Source organism: Ictalurus furcatus, chromosome 10 (assembly GCF_023375685.1).
Source record: "Ictalurus furcatus strain D&B chromosome 10, Billie_1.0, whole genome shotgun sequence".
Classification (NCBI taxonomy): Eukaryota; Metazoa; Chordata; class Actinopteri; order Siluriformes; family Ictaluridae; genus Ictalurus; species Ictalurus furcatus.
Window position 1 is genome coordinate 19091446 of NC_071264.1, and position 19654 is coordinate 19111099.

Sequence of the window (19654 nt, forward strand, 5' to 3'; positions counted from 1 at the left end):
CCACCTTGTGCCCCATGCTCCCTGGGATAGGCTCCAGGTCTCCTGAAGGAAGGATAAGTGGTATAGAAGGAAGGAGAAGAAGGAAGGATAAGTGGTATAGAAGATGGATGGATGGATGGATGAATTCCATAGTTTTATATAGTGTCTTACAAGGTTCTGTTTTAAGCCCTTTGTTGTTTTGTCTTTATATCATGGCCTTCGTAACAGAACACTCCATTTCACTACACTGAAGATACACAATTATACTAACCACATCAGCCAGATTCAATGGTGCAGCTTCGTGCAGTGCAAGACTGAAAAAAACATAAAACATTTGATGAATAAAAACTTGTTATAAACTCTGATTAAACAAAAATGTTGTTGTGATAATGTTGGGTACAAAGTCTGCTGGCTGCTGATGGAGTTCTATTAATTTTCATATTTATGGATATTCCATGACTGCAGTGCCATTCAGCCCTTTATAAGTCTTAAAAAAATTTATCTTTTTTATTCTAATTAAACTAATCTATGACTCAAAGAAGATCAAATGCTTATTCAAAAATGAATTTAAAAATATTGTTCACAAGGTTTCTTTGTTGACAGGCTAACCTGAAGAGAGAGAGAAGAGAAGTTAGTGAGTGCACGACTGCTTATAAGCTGCTGTAAGGTGTGAGGATAGGAACTAACTTGTTTTTGGTCACCAACGCTTCTTCCGGGGCGTGGCTTGCTGTACTGGCTCCTCCCATAGTCGGAGTGGTTTGTGATTTCTGTTTCCGGCTCGGCTTCCACTGCGCGGCTCGACGGGAATTTTAAAAGCTCACCTACAGCTCGTATACTCAGCGTGAACACCGGGTCATCTCAAAGTCATTCATACTTTAAATACGACTTTATTCTGCAAAAATTAAATAGCCTAAATATAGACTAAACATGGCCTCGGATTGTCACTTCAACTCCATATCCAAGGAGGAAGAGGAGGGAGAGGAATTTGATCGGATGCTGGAGCGGATCGGTGGAAAGGGGAATATTTATTTGGTAGGAGACGCGGATGGAGAAAACAACTGCACCCTTTTCCAGGAGTTTATCATGGACATGTTTCACACCGAGGTGCACATCAAGAGGGACAAAAACGCAAATCTCGGCAACGGGAACATCAAATCTGCGGCTACGAGAAACTGTCCTGTTTCTGATGTGGCTCAAGGAAAAGGCGAGAATAACGCCGACGTGGACGAGAAATGTGTCCGACACATGCGCAAAATCTCCGGTCACAGCGGACGAGCGATTCATTGCGCCGCCATCATCTTCATTTTCAGACACGGATACATTCAGAACAAGGTGAATTACAAGTAACCTGTGTTTTTAAGCCGTAGTTGAGAAGTAATTCCAGTTAAATCTGTTACTGGATGCGTTTAAAACGCCATTCGGGGAAAAAATATATTATTTTACAGACAAATATTAAGCAGCTGCTAGTGGTTATGGCTCGGTGCTGTTTGATTTTTTTAAATGTACATGTTTATATATGCGTTAACATTATCTGTGGCAAAAATGTTAAAATGAACAAACCATCAATTTCATCATTATTGCATCATCAGTGACGTTGGAACCATGGAATAAAACATCTGCGGATGTGCTGTTATTGGAAAACAATCAAGAAAGGGGTGGAGTTACTGTTATCACCCCGAAGTTAATTTTCCAGTAACAACTCATCTTGATGTGTTTTATTCTCTTTACACCACAGCAATTTGCCAACGTTTTAATTTCAAAAATATATATAATAATTTAATATTGAGGGATGTCCGTGAAACCAGTTTGTTCCTGTTCTAACTTGTGTTGTAGCAGCTATTCACAGTCGTTCCCTCACCAGTCTGCCTCTTTTTTTTATTATATATGTCTTTCTTGAAGTTAATATGACAAAAACACAGCTTGTCATGTTACTGAGAAACCACAAAGTGAGATGGAATAACCCAATTTTCAAAACTGATTTAAAGTGTGTAAAGTTTGTCAGATACTGTACACATTACTCATACAGAACATAAAAAAGCACATTCCTTAGCACCTAACTAGCATACGGAGTTCATCATGACACTGGATCCAACACACGTTCTTCTCTATATATAAACTGAAACTTTCTAAGTATTTTAGCAGGGTTAGCAATAAGCCAAGCATCATATTTACCAGTTAAGTTTTTCCTGATACTAATTTCCAGGTTGTTCGCTTTTTCAAATGCCTATATAATCACACATACTGGTACCATTTCCAAAATAAATAAATAGCTAAAAAACTGATTCAGGGGTGTCTTTTACCTACAATTGTGGTTGGAAGCTTACATACACTCGTCATGAACATAAATGTCATGGCAATATTGGGCTTTCGGTATTTTCTTTGAACTGTTCTTTTTCTGGGGTAGAATGATTGTACAACATGCATCCTTAATAAAAAACAAGAATTTGGTTCACAACTTTTTTAATTTATTTGGGGTTTTCTGTAGTCAACACAAGGTCAAAAGTATACATATAGCACACCTAATATTTAGTTGAATGTCCCTTAGCAAGTTTCACCTGGAGCAGGCACTTTTTGTAGCCATCCACCAGCTTCAGGCAGAATTCTGTTTGGATATTTGACCACTCTTCTCGGCAGAATTGGTAAAGTTCAATGACATTTGTTGGTTTCCTGGCCCTGACTCGACTTTTAAGCACAGTCCACAAATTTTCAATAGGGTTGAGGTCAGATCTTTGGGAAGGCCATTCCAAAAGTTTAATGTTAAGCCCTGTTCACACCGGGACGATTTTCGCAGCGCGAAAAACGGTCCGTTTAACACCCCAATGGTCAATGGATGTGTTCACAGTCAGGTGTAAATCGTGTGGCGTCAAAGCGTCAATTTTTCTAATGTCGAGGAGTTTGAGAGTGAGAGTGCGCATAGGTGACTTACCCAAAATAAATTGCTCCCTGCTAATAAATACTTCTGGCTACACACACAAACAAGGTGACTTTTGAAAGCACCCGATTCAAAATTACACACAAAATACTATATAAGTGTGTTCATTATGTTGTGGCTATTTTTTGACGACAGTGAGATGCAAGCATATATTCTAAATGATCCGTTTAATTATTTCAGTGTTGTTTTCTACACTAAATCGCATTGTTTGTTTCTTTGTTTCTGCTGAATGATAGTCCATTGTATTTACTTTGCACCTTGCATATATATATATATATATATATATATATATATATATATATATATATACACACACACATACACACACATATATACACATATATATGTATGTTCAAATAGCTAAGTGCCCCATTATTGTGTTGTATTATCATATTGACCACAAAAAAGACTATTCATAATCAACACTTCATTAATTTGCAGGAACATTAACATTTTTGGGCACAACAATAGTTGCCTTATACCCACCCCCTCCCCCAAAAAATGAGATCTTTAAGGATTTAGCTTTAAGGAAATATTTGTTGCAGTGGACAAATCATCAAAGATTTTACCTTTCACAAAAGTGCCTACATGCTTTAGCCAGTTCGCAAAAAAAAGTGTGTGAACGGCGTTTTTGGAAGACGTAAATACTGGTTCTCTTCTTCTCAGTGATGTCACTGAGCGGGTGTCAGAAACGGAAAGTTGTGCAGCGCCACCTTGTGTACCTGATCTACTGTCAGGGAGTGAATTTGCACTTTCATTCAGCATGTCGCCCGCTTTAACGTGTGGGTATGAGCACAAAAAAACTCAGCGAAAAACGTCTGTGTGCACAGGCCGTTATTCAGCTTAATCTCAAACCATCAGCCAGACGGTTGAACTCTGATACAATTGGGTGTTCCAGCAGGGCAATGACCCCAAACACACATCAAAGCTGGTTGTGGAATGGGTAAAGCAGGCTCTGGCAGTCCTCCTTCTTCATCATGCCATCCACTTTGTGCAATGCACCAGTTCCACTGGCAGCAAAACAGCCCCAGAGCATAATGCTACCACTACCATGCTTAACAGTTGGTACAGTGTTCTTACTCTGCTCTGGTCATTGTGGCCAAACAACTCAATCTTTGTCTCATCTGACCACAAAACTTTCCTCCAGAAGGCTTTTTCTTTTTTCATATGGTTAACCGCAAACTTTACATGGGCTTGAAGGTGTTGATTGTGGAGCAGGGGCTTCTGTCTTGGATGGCAGCCTTTCCGTTCATGGCGATGTAAAACTCGCTTGACTGTAGACAGTGACACTGATGTTCCAGCAGCTTCCAGTTCATGGCAGGCTTGTGCCTTGGTGGTTCATGGGTTTTTCTTGACCATCCGAACCAATTTCCTCTTAGCTGAGGGTGACAGTTTGGGTCTTCTTCCAGACCTTGGCAAAGTGGTAACACTTACCAATAACTTGTACTTGCATACAATTGTTTGAACTGATGATCTTGGAATCCGCAATTGTTTAGAAATGGCTCCAAGAGACATTCATGACTTGTGTAAATCCACCATCATAATTTTTCAGATCTGCACTGTGCACTTTGGACTTTCCCATAGTATGGTGTGTTGGTCAATCCAATGAGTGCTGTCAAACCCTTTTTATGTTGGCATAGAGAAGCTGCCAGCTGTAGGCAATCATTATCATTAACAGGAAATTAAGAGGCCTTGATCTTTGCAAATTAAAGGAAATTTTGGAACTTTCAGCACCACTGAATTAATAATCAAGTGTTTGTATGTATTTTTGACCATGTATGTATACTTTTGGTCCTGTGTTGATTACAGAAAACCCCAAAAGAATGAAACTTGTGAACCAAATTCATGTTTTTTTTTTTTTATTAAAGATATGTGTTGTACAATCATTCTACCCCAGATAAAGAATAGTTCAAAGAAATTATTGAAAGTCCCATATTTCCATGTCTGTGATGAGTGTATGTAAACGTCCGACTACAACGGTATTTCTGACATAGGTTGTTGTTCTTTCGGCTGCTCCTGTTTGAGGTCACCACAGCGATTCACTTTCCATTGTCCGCATATTGATTTGGTGCAAGTTTATGCCGGATGCCCTTCCTGACGCAACCCTTCCCATTTATCCGGACATGGGACCGGCACTAAGAGTGCACTAACCTGAACGGCCAGCATGGGGCTCAAACTCACAATCCTGAGATCAAGAGTCAGAGGCTCTACCAACTGAGTTCTATAACTGACAGTTTCATTTGCTTAGTTAAATATCACAATAGTACAAGAAGTTGTGACCTAGTGCTAAGTGTACCATTGCTGTGAATAATAATGCTAGCTCTTTGAAATGGAAGTGTTTACACACACACAATTTTTTTATAAAAAGCCACTTGTTGACATCCTAATTACATCCTAATAATGTAATTTAATTATGTACATTTAAAGTGTAGTTTAAAGAGTAAGTGAAAAGCTGAAAAAAAAAGTCTGACAAACATTGCTATTCTTTTTAGCTCTTCATTTTCTTGGGTATCTGGGAGATTTTGGCCAATCAAAGAGAGCCTGTAAGCAACAAGTAGCTCATTAGAGGTTAGCGTGTTAGCCTGTTTATCTATTATTTTTTGTTTATGTTATGTAACTTATATTTATACATTTGTTATATTTCCGACCCTGGACCTTGTTTAAGTAATTTATTAAATTATTAAACTGTTTATTTTTGTAAATATTGAATTTTTTAAAATTGTTTTTTGAACTGTAACAATTTAAAATTTGACCAAATTTAGCAAAACTAAATATCATGTAACATACTGTATGTTGTGAGCATATTTTTTTTTGTATTGTGATATTTTTTTTTTTTTACCCATATTGCTATCTCCAGGCGAACCATGTGTGTATGGAGGAGATCCTGAAGGACATAAAGGTTCGAGTGAAGAAAAATCATGGAGTTCGTCAGGCGGTACTGGGCCTCGTTCGTGCTGACGCTGAAAGCTCGGAGACTCGCGAGTCTGTGTCGCTCTTGGAGCGGACAATGAGATCTCTGTTCATAAAACATCCACACAACTCCATATGGATTGGCCATTTTATTCCTAACGCAGCAGATGGCATAGAGAACATCAAAAGGAACATCTGCAAAGCTGTGAACGAGTCTCAGAGCCCAGGTTAAATAGCATGATATCATGTAGTACGTTTTTTACATACATACATGCATAACAATTTGAAGGAGGCATGATCTCTACATCTCAGTTTTAATGAAGGAGGCGTGGCCTCTGCATCCATATTTCAGTGAAGGAGGTGTGGCCTTAGTGCCTCTTAGTCCCGAAGGGAGGTATGGCCTCTGTGTTTGTCAGTCACAGTGAAGGAGGCATGGCTATGGCATCACTATTTTAGTGAAAGAGGTGTGGCCTGTGTGTCAGTCCTAGTGAAGAATGTGTGGCCTTTGCCTGTTAGACCCAATGAAGGATTTATGGCCTCAGTGCTTGACGGTCTCAATGACGGTGGCATGTCTCAAAGCATCAGTCTCAGTAAAGGTGGTCTCAGTGTGTAGGTCTCGGTAAGGGAGGTGTGGTCTCAGTGTGTAGGTCTCAGTCAGGAAGGCATGGTCTCAGTGTGTCAGTCTTAGCAAAGGAGGCGTGGTCTCAGTGCGTTGGACTCAGCAGAGAGGCGTGGTCTCGGTGCGTCGGTCTCCGCGAAGGAGATGTGGTCGCAATGTGTCGGTCTCAGTAAAGAAGGCGTGGTCTCGGTGTCAGTTTCAGCAAAGAAGGCGTGGTCTCATTGCGTCGGTCTCGGCGAAGGAGGCGTGGTCACAGTGTGTCAGTCTCAGCGAATAAGGCGTGGTCACAGTGCCTATTATGCCAAGTTTACACTACACGATTTTAGGCCCGATTTTCACTCGCCAATAGTTTTGTGGAGATCGCAGACAAAAGCCCCAAATCATAGCAAATCCGAGCTCGCTCTCATGAGCGATGAATGCAATGTATGAATTATCAAAGATGCGATCTGAGAGAAGCACCGACACATCGCTGATGTCAGCGAGATATCTGGAACTGTCTGCGATTCCAAATCGCGTAATGTGTTTTGACCGAATATAACTGCAGCTTTGCTCTACAGCCAATGAGAGAGCATGAAATGGGGCACTGCCCGGGAAGTTTCAGTGGGAGGATGTTACCTCCAAGTCTCTCTGCAGAACAGACTATCCTTGCTGCCTGCGTCTCCTCAACCATTCCCTTCTTCGTAGTCTTTTCTTCTTTTTTGACTTTTCGCTGCAAATCCACGCACAAAGAAAGTGTATCGCAAGCTTCTTGTGGTTCGCCATTTTCAAAACCCCGCCCGGACAAGCATGAGAACGTCTACTCACGCGTGATCTTGTGTAATTCTCGTATCACTTCTTGCGTGTACTCTGTTGTGAAATATAATTTGGAGTCCAGGCAGAGTCGTCAGGGATTCATCAATAGTGAAATGTTTTGTAATGTGTTCACCCCTGTCACCGATTGCTCATGTAATTTGAAAACCCTATGACTTCCATGACAAGACAGACAGTTGTGTAATATGAACAGTACCACAACCCGACGTCTTTGAAAGTCGTGTAGTGTGTAGAAGCTATAAGTAGTGCTGCATTCGACTAAAACAGCACCCCCCCTACCTCAACACACTCCACGTTCCCTCACTCAATCTGCGTTCGATTAACGACCGATGCTTAGTAGTACCTCGAGCGTGGCTCAAGGTCCCATTCCAGAACCTTCATACTAACTGTCTCTCAGTGATGGAATGAACTTCCAACCTCAATCCGGATCACAGAATCTGTCACTATCTTCAAAAAACAGTTAAAGATCCTCCTCTTCCATGAGCACATAACTAACCCATAAAATGCCAACCCCACATTATCCTTAAAAAAAAAAAAACCTTTGGCACTTGCACCTCTACTCTGCGCATTTTCTAGAACTCAATTATTAATCTTGTATGGTAGCAGTACTTGTATTGTTCTCTGCTTGAAATGTCGCTTTGCTTGTATTTCCTCATTTGTAAGTCGCTTTGGATAAAAGCGTCTGCTAAATGAATAAATGTAAATGTAAAGCCTCAATGACTCAATTTCCAACCTTTGAATAGAAAAAATCTAAGAAAACTTCCCCCTCATGGAGCTCAAACACACCGAGGTTAAAAATGAAGTAATTCTGTGTTCTGACTTCCCACTCCGAACACAGCATAGCAGTAGAGAATAGTAGTAATGATGATGACGATGATAATAATAAAGGAGGTGTGGCCTTTGCGTCTGTGTGTTTTTTGTTTTTTTCTATAGTTTTGCAGTTTTCTGGTAATTGTAATTTTGGTGTTGTGGCCAGTTTTTAGTCATGAGGTTTCATCCCCAGCCTGGATTTTTCTTTCACGTAGCACACAATTCACTCTGTTTTGTTTGTTTTGTAGATAACATCTTGAGCCGTAAGCGAAATATTTTCTGGCCGTTGTTACAGTGTTGGATCAGGAGAGGACGTAGAGAACGAGCCGAAGCGACAACATATGCTCAGGCGCAGAACGGTGAGCCAGAGTGAAGCCTGTTTATCTGATTGACATGACCTCTGACCCTCTAATACTCACCCATCATTCCCTACAGGTGATCCTGAAAGCACAGAGGAAGGAATTCCATTACAGACGAAATCTGGCTTACAGTCCTGACATCAGGTTTATTAACAGACTGATAATGACCACATGACCTGTGAAATGCCCAGAAAGCTGAAATACCTGCTGTATTTGATTTATTAACTGACAGGAATGTTGAAGGAGCATCGGGATATGAAGATTACTGATGAAGCTGCTGCTCCTCTGTACTCCTTCAAAATAAAATTTCAAAGACATTGCAAACTTTTTTTTTTTTTGTCTTTGAGAACCACGAAAAGGATGTCAGTCACCAAACAGTGCCTCTGTTAAAGTTTTAAAGGGAGTTAATTAGAGTAACTTACATTTTTACATTTGGATTGATCTGAATTGTGTTATAATTTTGTCAGGCAATATAAACTAGAACAGTCTAGGATTTCAATTAATAGGTTAATCCATGTAGAGCTTAATTGTTTGCTAACATATTAGATGTTAAATGTCTTATTTTAATTGTATAATTACTATATGTAGCATCTTTAACAATAGTCATTGCAGTGAGTTTTAAATCAGTCTTTGCTTTAAGTTTAAGTTCAATTTCAGTTGCTTTTTTATATTTTAGTTTAAGTTTTAGTTTCCACAGTTTTAGTTGTGAACACAGAAGTGGTTTGTGTCATCATTGGAGCTTTTGAAAAAAAATAAATTTTTGTTTGCCACTTTAAACTAGAATTCACATTGCAAATACATGGTTAAATATAAATAAATAAATAAATAATCAAATTCTTACTGCTTACTTTTTCAATTTAGTATCTGAGGTGTTATTTCTATATATTTTTTTTTTCTTGTAATAATTGTCTTACATTTTCATAATTGCTAACTGTAAAAGTGTTTATGAAGTAGGTTTACAGAAATCTGGGTCTGGACTCCTTATGGGTTACTCAAGAAGGGACAGAAACAAAAGAACATTAGAAGAAAAACCTTTGAGTGGAATTGAGACTTAAAAAGCAAACAATCATCCTTTGGTAGCCACCTTGAGAATGCAATTACAACAGGAGGAGGACAATGTGTAGGAAAAGTGGGACTAACAAAGGAACTCTGCTCAAATAAACATCCTGGAGATACGACCAGAAATAAAACGCTAAATTAGTGTTGGAACATAAAAGGAGGAATGCTGAAGAAAGGATCCAGAAAAGATTAGAATCTTGCACTGGGTTTGCTAGGTCAAGCTAATGTGTAGCTGATTGAAAATCATGACGCAGCAGGAGTTTAAAAGTGGTTTTGGAGTTTTAAGCACTTCAGTGGTTCCTTTTCTGTTAATGGATGGGGTAACGGGGGGCCTAGATTTTTAACACTGTATAGTAGATCGAGATTATAAACTGCTATTTGGTAGTGTGTGAACATTACTTTGATAAGGGGTGATGCTTCAAGATACCACATGCACCTCTCTGAGAAAATAAAATAAAATTGAGTCCATCTCTGCTCTTACTTATGTAAGTACAGTTTGGTACCTTTATTTCTGAGAGTTTATAATGTAATATTATTTCTACTAATAATAATAATAACATGAGGTGATGATGATGATATATTCATAATAATGGTAATAAATTATATTAGAAATAAACTAACAAATAATTGCAGTCACCTTCAGAGAAAAAAAATATATAAAGTGAAGCGAACGAGAATTGTTTGGTGAGTAAAACACCTGAGCCAACAGGGGAGTGTTACAAATAGCACATTTTGAGATTATGAATGTTAATTGGAAGGATATTAAGTGTGGAAGACTTAAAGTTCCCTTCATTTTAACATGAATCTAGATATACATTTTGACTGTAGGGCCCATTTCTTGTTTTTCACCTCTGGGTCTAAATCAGGTCACATTAAGCCTCCTTTAGCCTTTATTATCCCCCGCAGGTGGCACCAAACACTTTCACAATAGTGCTGGAATGCAACTAGTTCACAGGAGGGATTAAATGTTTGACAGGTTCACTACAGAGATATTAAAATGGTTTAAGTGTATGCCTCAATTTTACATATTAAATTTCAAGTAATAATGCATCTTTTCTCTTCTCCTATACCTATGTTTTAAAATGTGGCTCTTTATTGCCACTGTAAAACTACATTAGCTTTCCATACCTATTACTAACAATGTAAAAAAAAAATAAAAAATACACATTTCAACTAGAACTCCTCTCGTGCAACAAGCAGCCTATTTTTCACATTGGAAAGAGCATAGCTTACAAACCCACAGAGAACAGATCATATTAAAATAGAGTAATTATAAACTTACCATTATCATGAATAAAACCCAACAACGTTTGACACTGCTTTTAGCTCACGTGTTAAAATATGCACTGTTCATTGTTCATGTGCCTAAAAAATGTATAAATAATTGTATGGTTATTATTTAATGATTAGTTAATTATTATTAACACAAACATTCCTGATATTAATATTGGCAAAATAAGTTTTAAAATATAATCTACATTTTAAAATAAAATAACATCTTAATTCTTTTTTTATATTCAACAATTTGAATGATGAAATGATATTTGTAATACTTTAAAGTGCGTGTATAAAAGGATAATATTTATAAATATAAAATAAATATGATGTGTACATTATTTATACATATACAATACATTTTAAAATTTTATTGATATTTGATTTGATATCAATATTGTACTGTAGCTTGTAAGAGCAGACCTGTCATAGCTATAATAGACCGCTAGGTGGCAAAAGTGTTATGCGATTTTAACGCGTGTATTGTTTTAGGTGTCCATTACATTGCCGAAATAGAAATCAATTAAATAAATCGCTACATTATTTTTTCAAAACTATAATACAATTCATAAGATTTATTTTTAAAAATACAATTCACATGTCTTTGATAACGTGGAAACAGTATTCTAAGCATAAGTATATAATGAAATAAATATCAGGTAATCATAATGGCTTTCCAGGTAGTTTTGTATCCTTGGTGGGCCTAAAGGAGGGAGCGCTTATTGGTTGAATCCTAAACCTTTACCTAAGTGCACTTTGTGCTCCTTCTTTAAGTGCACTTCATAAAGTTTGAATGGTTGGCACCTGTGTCCTACCTAGTGCACTATTTTGTTTATTGAAAGGTATTTGGGATGTAGCCGTTGTGAAGCAGATAGTGTAGCTGAACAGGCGCTGAAGTAAAATCGCCGTTGTTCAACATCGAAGTATTTTGACATAAATAGATTTTATTTTCATTTTCATCTGTGCAGTTTTTAAACTCGTGACAGTGATTGTGCTTCTTCGGACACAGATTGAAGAGTTCGAAGTTAAAACATGATCACATCTGCCGGTAAGAAATGAACAAAACGATGAATTGAATTAGCTGAGTCACATTAGGCAGGCTAGCTAGCTAGGCTAATTTAGCGTTAACGGCACCGGTTCGAGTTCTCTTCTTTCTTTTGACTTCTGTATGAATATTAAAAACGGATGCGATAACAACTATTAACTGATAAACTGATGTAATTGCACTGCGTTTTTAGATCTAGGGTTTCTAAAAGCCTCTAACAGATTAGTGCAGTAGCTAGCGTGTAATGTTTAGTGACTGAACCATAGTTTAAAATTAATGTCTAAGAAAGAAAAAAGTGCAGTTTCTGCATGTAAATTATATAAAGTGTCTTAATATCGGTTGTCATACTTTTGTGTTAATTAGTTTAGTAAATAAGACGGATTAATTTTCTAGCTTACTGTACAGAGTCAGTGTTCACGTCAGTATGTAATACTAAATGAAGCAATCTGACTCATGTAGATGTTTAACTTTTACTAACGACTTTATATTAAACTTTTTAATGAAAAGTTATTAGGAAGCAAGTTAATATTAAATAAAGCATGAGTCATCGTGTTGCACAGCTGGAGTTTTCTCAGGATTTGCTGACATTAACAGATTCAGATTTTTTAAAATTGTATTTAAATTAGTACTGATTTATTAAATTTATTAATACATTTTGTAATAATATATTAACTTTATTAATAAATAAAGTTAATAAATTAGTGAATTTCACATTTTATTGATGCAAACCCTGACTTTCGTTTCTGTAGTTTTAGTATTTATTGTTAGTATTTAGTGTTAGTATTAATATCATATCAACAAGTACCAAAAAATATGTCCCTATGTGCGGTCAGACAAACAAAAAACCTGATCTCAGTGATGATTGTTCATATTTTGTAAACGCTCTTAATTTTTATTTGTTTGTGTTTGCAGCTGGAATCATATCCCTCTTGGATGAGGACGAGCCGCAACTGAAGGTAACAGTTCTGTAAAACTCATTTCACACACACACACACACAGAATACATGTACATCAATATTCCTGTATGAATTAGAATTTGCAATATTCAGATTAGTATTGAGTAAACGTAAACGCCACAGTCCGATTTCCCGATTCACATTTAAAATTAAAATCAATGGATGCTGAGATTGTCTTTAATGATGTATGATATGAACACCTCTGTTCATGACGCTTTAAGGTCTCTATTCGGGCCGCAGCCATATTCCGAATACTATGTTTATATGCATACAGGCATCGGAATATTCTTTTCCTTTCCCGCTGGTATTTCCTGGGAGAATCAAGATGCTATCATTGCTACCCACGATTCCTTGCGGGCCGAGCATGTGCATGTATCTCCTTTCAGGGGATTTTCCAAATAAAGTGTTTACAGGCAACACATTTCTGATTAAAACGGGCATGTTCCCGGGGTGGGAATCAGAATATTGTCTTAATCATGAATCAGTTGGATCGCAGCGTTAACATGAATTGATACTAAATCGGAAATTGGCAATTTTATAATATCAGAATATTGATGTGCATGTAAACGTAGTCCTTGAGCCTGGTTTACTGCTCTGCCTATGAACAAATTTATTTGTAAATCTTTCACTGTCGCACTTCAAACTGAAAAGGATCCAATATAATCAATTCTAAAACAACACACAAAAACACCTTCTACAAATTTAGAAGTTCATTACAAAATTTTAATCAAATCAGCTGCTTCTAATCATTGACTGTTTTTAAAACATTAATTAAAAGATACCACAATACAGCGGCATTGTTGGAACATGTATTGTGATGTAATTTATCACAATATTAATGATGTATCATCGTATCGCCCAGCCCTACACAAAACTTTACCAAATAGTTGATAAATTAGGCTTATAGTACACAGTTTTTCAGCATGATTGTGGCTCGTTGATTGCTCAGTTGCTTGTTCATGTTAATATTTCCATGTCTAATCTGTGTATTTTTTTTATTATTATTATTTTTATTTATTTTTTACTTTATTTAAAGGAGTTTGCACTCCAGAAGCTCAACTCCATTGTCAATGACTTCTGGGCTGAAATCTCTGAGTCTGTGGATAAAATGTAAGTAGGATACTCTTCAGATACTTTTATGTATTCACTGGTCATTTTCTCAAGTCCATTCACCATACATGTGTTCAGTTACAAAGTGCTGACACCCTTCTATCCTGTGCATCACTGAAACAGGAGCACAGACTGAAAAACAATCCACCAATCAAAGGAAAAACCCTGATGAATGTTCGGTGATGATTAACACACTGTGGAAGGAAAAAAAACTGCATTTTAGCCTCTAATCAGTCCATACAGGATTTCACGTTTTTTTTTTATTATTATTATTATTTTTTATTTTGTGATAGTCGTGGCCAAAAATGCTTGATTTTGCTGTGTTTTTTTGATTGTGCAGAGGATTTTTTGTGCTTTTTGCAGAAAACTGCTTGAATTTGCGTAATTGCAGTTGCACACAGTTGTTTTGCATCATCATAAATGAGAGTTTTTAGCTATACTCATGTTTGACACACGTGAATCAAAGAGGGCTTTGGATGAATGCGTGTCGTGATGAAGTCACGTGATGTGTCTTGGACTAAATCTGCTGAAAATCTGAGGTAATTTTAAAAAATTCCAAGCTCCTCCGAAAATTGCAGAGTTTGCTTGATTTTGCGTCAATTTCTGCGATCACAAAATCCTGGATGGACTGTCTAACTGAACCCCTACAAGGTTGAATGACAGGGCAGAAGTGTGTAACAAAGCAACAGGTGTACTGAAAGACTAGATGGTTTTAGAGATGGCGAACAACATGCTGTTTGTTTCTCAGTGAGGTGCTATATGAAGATGAGACGTTCCGTAGCAGAGCATTCGCTGCTTTGGTGGCGTCCAAAGTGTTTTACCACCTTGGCGCTTTTGAGGAGTCACTGAACTATGCTCTGGGCGCTGGAGATCTCTTCAATGTCACTGACGACTCTGAATATGTCGAAACCATTATCGGTGAGTTTGAAGGGGTTTTTTGGGGGTGTTTTTTGTCCTCCCACATGGTATACAGTAATAACCTTTTTTTTTTTTTTTTTTTTTTTAAATCATGATATTAATCAACTGTTTATAAACACACAAACATGCAGATGGTAATAATTTATTTAGAATATAATTTATTGAGAATTTATTTAGAAATCTTTGTGAAAATATGTTTTGGTGCTTCCTTGAGTGTATATTCTTTATTTCTTTCTTTATATATATAATATATATATATTAGAGTAATCTGGTATGCAGCCTAAAATCAGTCTCCCACTCTCATATTCGTTCTCTCTCTCATTTTTTCCTCCCCTTGACATCCTGCACTACACAGACATAAACCTTCTCTTATTTTATTCTTCGTGATTATTTACAAAGTTTGCTTTTCATTTCCTGACAGCGAAGTGCATTGATCACTACACAAAGCTACGCGTGGAGAATGCCGAGCTGCCAGAGGACGAAGAGAAAAAGACCATCGATCCTCGACTGGAAGGCATTGTTAATAAAATGTTCCAGCGATGCCTGGACGATCACAAGTACAAGCAGGCCATTGGAATCGCACTGGAGACCAGACGCCTGGACGTGTTTGAGAAAACTATCCTTGAATCGGTAAAGTTATAGCTATGCATAAAGTATACACTGTTCATGTTCTTTAACATTAATTCAGTATTCTTAAATTCACTAGTTCGGTACCAGCATATTGTGCATTATTTAGCGCAGACTATATATTTGTGGTCTTTACTAAAATAGGGTCACTGGTTCACTCTTCTAAGATAAAATGATTGAGTGGATGGTGAGATGATGAGGAGTCATAAGTCTGTAAAACTTTTTTAAAAAGTCTTTAAAACAGCATGTCCCCATGTGTTTATTCCACTTATACTGCAGTGATTTAGCAACAATTAAAATTTGGGTTAATTAAAGAATGATGTCTCATTCATCTCTTTATAGTTATAATTTAATGTTGTCAATTCTTGAAACAGTTTAGTTCCTGTTCTTTTTTCTTTTTCTTTTTTTTACTTTACAGAACCTGTAAACAATCATTACTTCACCTGCCTCTCTTTTGAATTTCTTTTTTTAATCTCTTGAAATTAAAGCTGCATAAAACGCAACTCGTCATGTTACCAAGAAAGCACAGTGTAACCTCCTCTGTCCTGAAGATGTGGGAATACTTTAGTTACAGCTTTACCACTGACTGTTACAAAGCACTGACACTGGAGACTCCTCCCATAAATGTTCAGTAAACATCTCCTTACAGAAAACATTATCATATAAAATACATTTAAATAAAAATTCGTTTTTGGCCATAAAAGTCCCTGTGAATGAGTAGTTACTGTAGAAACTATAACGTATCAGAACGAGCGTGTTAATATAAACCTGTAATTTGCAGCTGCACTGTTGAGAAATTAGTCAATACCCTCTGACCAATCAGAATGCTGAATTTAACAGCACTGTGGCGTAATAGTTAATGGAGAATGTCAGTGCTTTTTATATTTATTTCTCTCTGCAGAATGATGTCAGTGGTCTGCTGGCCTATAGCCTGAAGATCTGCATGTCTCTGATGCAGAATAAAAAGTTCCGTAATGAGGTTCTCCGAGTTCTCGTTAAGCTCTACATGAACTTGGAGAAGCCTGATTTCATCAACGTGTGCCAGGTGAGACACACTCTTGAGGCAGGGATGTGAATAGCGTGATGCTGTGTTATTGTGTGGTGTGTATGTTAATACTCGTTCCCATTGCAGTGCCTCATATTCCTGGATGACCCTCAAGCCGTGAGCGATATCCTGGAGAAGCTGGTGAAGGACGACAACCTTTTGATGGCGTATCAGATCTGTTTTGACTTGTATGAAAGTGCGAGCCAGCAGTTCCTGTCCTCCGTTATCCAGAACCTTCACACTGTCGGCACTCCGATCCCCTCTGTTCCAGGCTCCACGAATACTGGCACTGTGCCAACACAGGACAAAGACAGGTGGGCTCTTTTTGGTGATGTCCATGAGCATAACGTGTTCAGTGTTTCCCTGTGTTGTTTCTATCTTCTTTTTTGTTTGTTTACTAGACAAGCATGTTTTTCTTTTTTGTTTAGTTTTAACTCCCAAATTCTAATTTAGATGCTGTAAGATGTAAGTCCGTGTCTGACTGCCCCTGTGTCTGACTGCCCCTGTGTCTGACTGCCCCTGTGTCTGACTGCCCCTGTGTCTGACTGCCCCTGTGTCTGACTGCCCCTGTGTCTGACTGCCCCTGTGTCTGCGTCTCACTGGCTCTGTGTCTGTGTGTCACTGTTTGTATGGCTCTGAGTGTATGTCCACCAAAAAATATTAACCTGGACCCTACTGTGTTCTGTTGATGGAATGAAAATCTCGTTGGCTTTAATAAATAGGCAAAATAATATTGTAAAATTTTCAGTAATAATTATTCAAATATTTAAACAATGTTTTTAAAATAAAGCTGAAACCTATACTGAGGAGGTACAGGTGTTTCTGGCAGCGCAACGTTTGTAAACCCTGCATTATGATCTTGGTGACCTTAAATGTGATTTCTTTTATCTACTGTTTAATAGCTTGAGGTTAAAGTTGTTTTTTTGTTGTTGTTCTTTCCTCTGACTGATTTTATTGCTGTAGTGAAGCGATGGAGACTGATGATAAAGCTGGCAGTTCTCCTGCTGGAAAAGCTGCAGATGTGGTAATTATGATTATCTTAATCTTTAAAAGATTATATTTCCTTAATTTAAAAAATTAGCTCCAATTATGCATGTCTGGGGAAAACTCTGTATGATGGGCATCATTTTAAAAACACATGAAATTTAATTAATTAAATTCAATCAAATGAATTCTGATTTGGACAGATAGTGTTTATATAAAATGTATATTCAAATATCTTTGTATTAGATTAAAGCTGCTGTTGTTTCAAATCTGATAAAACACCTCAATTTTAGCCCAAAGATATAGAGATTACTCGGTACATGTGTACTATTAATCTCATGCATTTTGTTCAGATAGAGCAAATATATTTTTGGATCAAAATATACAATAATAATGTTTTTTTTTTTTTTTTTTTTTGGTAACCATGAAATCAAAATAAAAAAAAAATATTCATAATGAAACAAAAGTCATCCTTATGTTTAATTTTACACCACATCCTTGATGCAGAGCAACTATAGTGGTAATAAAAGTTTTTAAAAAATTCTATTGCACATGCATTCATATTTATTGCTTCCATCTTTTCTTTTATTAGAAGGACGAACCAAAAGACCAGAACTCAAAAATGATCAAGATCCTCAGCGGTGAAATGGCCATCGAGTTTCATCTGCAGTTCCTCATTCGAAACAACAACACGGACTTAATGATCCTCAAAAACACAAAGGTGGGAGTCAGAGTGTTTACACATAGAACATTTCAGCTTTAATTTTTTACTGCAGTTATGCATTTGTTTGTTTTTTTTTAACCTGTTTGCTTTTATCCTGTCCTACATTTTAATTTGTATAGACATAATAGACACACATTTGCTCTTACAAGATCTTTTATCTAATGTTCAATAAAACCATGAAAAATTATGTTTTAATAAATTGTAATATGAAACCTATTTGAATCTCTTGGGTAACTGTCATGTACTTATTTATTTTTAGGATGCAGTACGAAATTCGGTATGCCACACAGCCACAGTTATAGCAAACTCCTTCATGCACACAGGAACCACAAGTGACCAGTTTCTCAGGTAACATTTTTACTTATAAAGTGAACATACTGATGTTGTTCCAGCCTTCTATGAAAAACCTTTACAAGTCCAGCCTTTGCACTCTACCCACTGTATTAGAAAGAAGTTTCTGTAACACAATAAATCGTGTTACCAATATCCAAAAAGGCTATAGATCCTAGGTCTACAAAACAGTTACATTTCAGGCTAATGTTTTTATAATTAATATATCTAGCAGCAATTGTTGGGACCAAGCACCAAAACTGCAGCAATGTCCAGTTCATGAGACGGTGTTGGCATGTGGATGATCTTATGGGGCATCGTTGAACATGCATGTGAACTTTGGGCCGCATTGTATAATGTACCGTGGAATTATGCCATATTTCCTGTTTGCATGGCATGTATCTGTTTACCATATAAACCTTCAGTTTAGCATTCTGGAAATTTTCACATCATGTTCAACAGAATTGGATTGAGTCTGCTGAATCTCCTGTAAGGAGTATTGAAAACAAATTTGGTGCATGTTGGTGGAACTGGATTCTCATAGTTAAGAAAAATGTCAGTCTTTTACCAGAACATGATGTACATCTCTTCGTGTGTGTGTGTGTGTGTGTGTGTGTTTGCCATGCACCACAAAAACGTTAATAATAATAATGATTATGATGCATGTTATATTCTATCATAATATGGTTTAGGATTTGAAACAGCTTGGAGATTGATACAGATATATCAGATATACAACTAACTGCTATATAACATTTTATAGATATGTAAGTCATAATATATTTCTTATAGAGAAAATCTGGAGTGGCTTGCGAGAGCTACAAACTGGGCAAAGTTCACAGCTACAGCGTCTCTCGGTGTCATTCACAAGGTAAACAGTTTTTGTCTTGAAAAATTGTTTATTGGCATCATGATAAATTTCTGTGATGGAAGGTCAAATCATGAATTTTTTTTTCAGGGCCATGAAAAGGAAGCCCTGCAGCTCATGGCCACCTACCTGCCCAAAGACACGTCACCAGGCTCCGCCTACCAGGAAGGAGGAGGCCTTTATGCACTCGGACTGATCCACGCCAACCATGGGGGGGACATCATCGATTATCTCCTTAGTCAGCTAAAGAATGCTAGCAATGATGTGAGTTCCTGAAACACGAGAGTACCATTT

The 19654-nt window shown here is 37.2% G+C and overlaps 2 protein-coding genes across 2 annotated transcripts in view; both read left to right on the forward strand.

Annotated features, from left to right (window-relative positions):
- Positions 1 to 561: 561 nt before the first annotated feature.
- Positions 562 to 9253, forward strand: LOC128614120 (uncharacterized). The gene is made up of 4 exons (XM_053635420.1): positions 562 to 1311; positions 5769 to 6048; positions 8309 to 8419; positions 8496 to 9253. The coding sequence occupies exons 1-4, from the start codon at positions 907 to 909 to the stop codon at positions 8555 to 8557; spliced, it is 858 nt and encodes a 285-aa protein (XP_053491395.1). The 5' UTR covers positions 562 to 906; the 3' UTR covers positions 8558 to 9253.
- Positions 9254 to 11470: 2217 nt separating this feature from the next.
- The window catches only part of psmd1 (proteasome 26S subunit, non-ATPase 1), a 49296-nt gene continuing 41112 nt past the window's right edge, over positions 11471 to 19654 (forward strand). The window contains exons 1-12 of the mRNA XM_053634297.1: positions 11471 to 11801; positions 12711 to 12754; positions 13791 to 13864; positions 14613 to 14782; positions 15204 to 15412; positions 16311 to 16454; positions 16542 to 16768; positions 17418 to 17478; positions 18031 to 18159; positions 18422 to 18510; positions 19285 to 19363; positions 19451 to 19624. Of these exons, the coding sequence (XP_053490272.1) occupies positions 11786 to 11801; positions 12711 to 12754; positions 13791 to 13864; positions 14613 to 14782; positions 15204 to 15412; positions 16311 to 16454; positions 16542 to 16768; positions 17418 to 17478; positions 18031 to 18159; positions 18422 to 18510; positions 19285 to 19363; positions 19451 to 19624 (1416 nt within the window). The 5' untranslated portion in view covers positions 11471 to 11785. The remainder of the gene's footprint in view (positions 11802 to 12710; positions 12755 to 13790; positions 13865 to 14612; positions 14783 to 15203; positions 15413 to 16310; positions 16455 to 16541; positions 16769 to 17417; positions 17479 to 18030; positions 18160 to 18421; positions 18511 to 19284; positions 19364 to 19450; positions 19625 to 19654) is intronic.

Coding starts and splice junctions, on each gene's coding strand:
- LOC128614120 (XM_053635420.1), top strand. CDS start 907: ATGGCCTCGGATTGTCACTTCAACTCCATATCCAAGGAGGAAGAGGAG. Junction 1,312..5,768: donor ACGGATACATTCAGAACAAG/GTGAATTACAAG, acceptor TGCTATCTCCAG/GCGAACCATGTGTGTATGGA. Junction 6,049..8,308: donor GAACGAGTCTCAGAGCCCAG/GTTAAATAGCAT, acceptor TTTGTTTTGTAG/ATAACATCTTGAGCCGTAAG.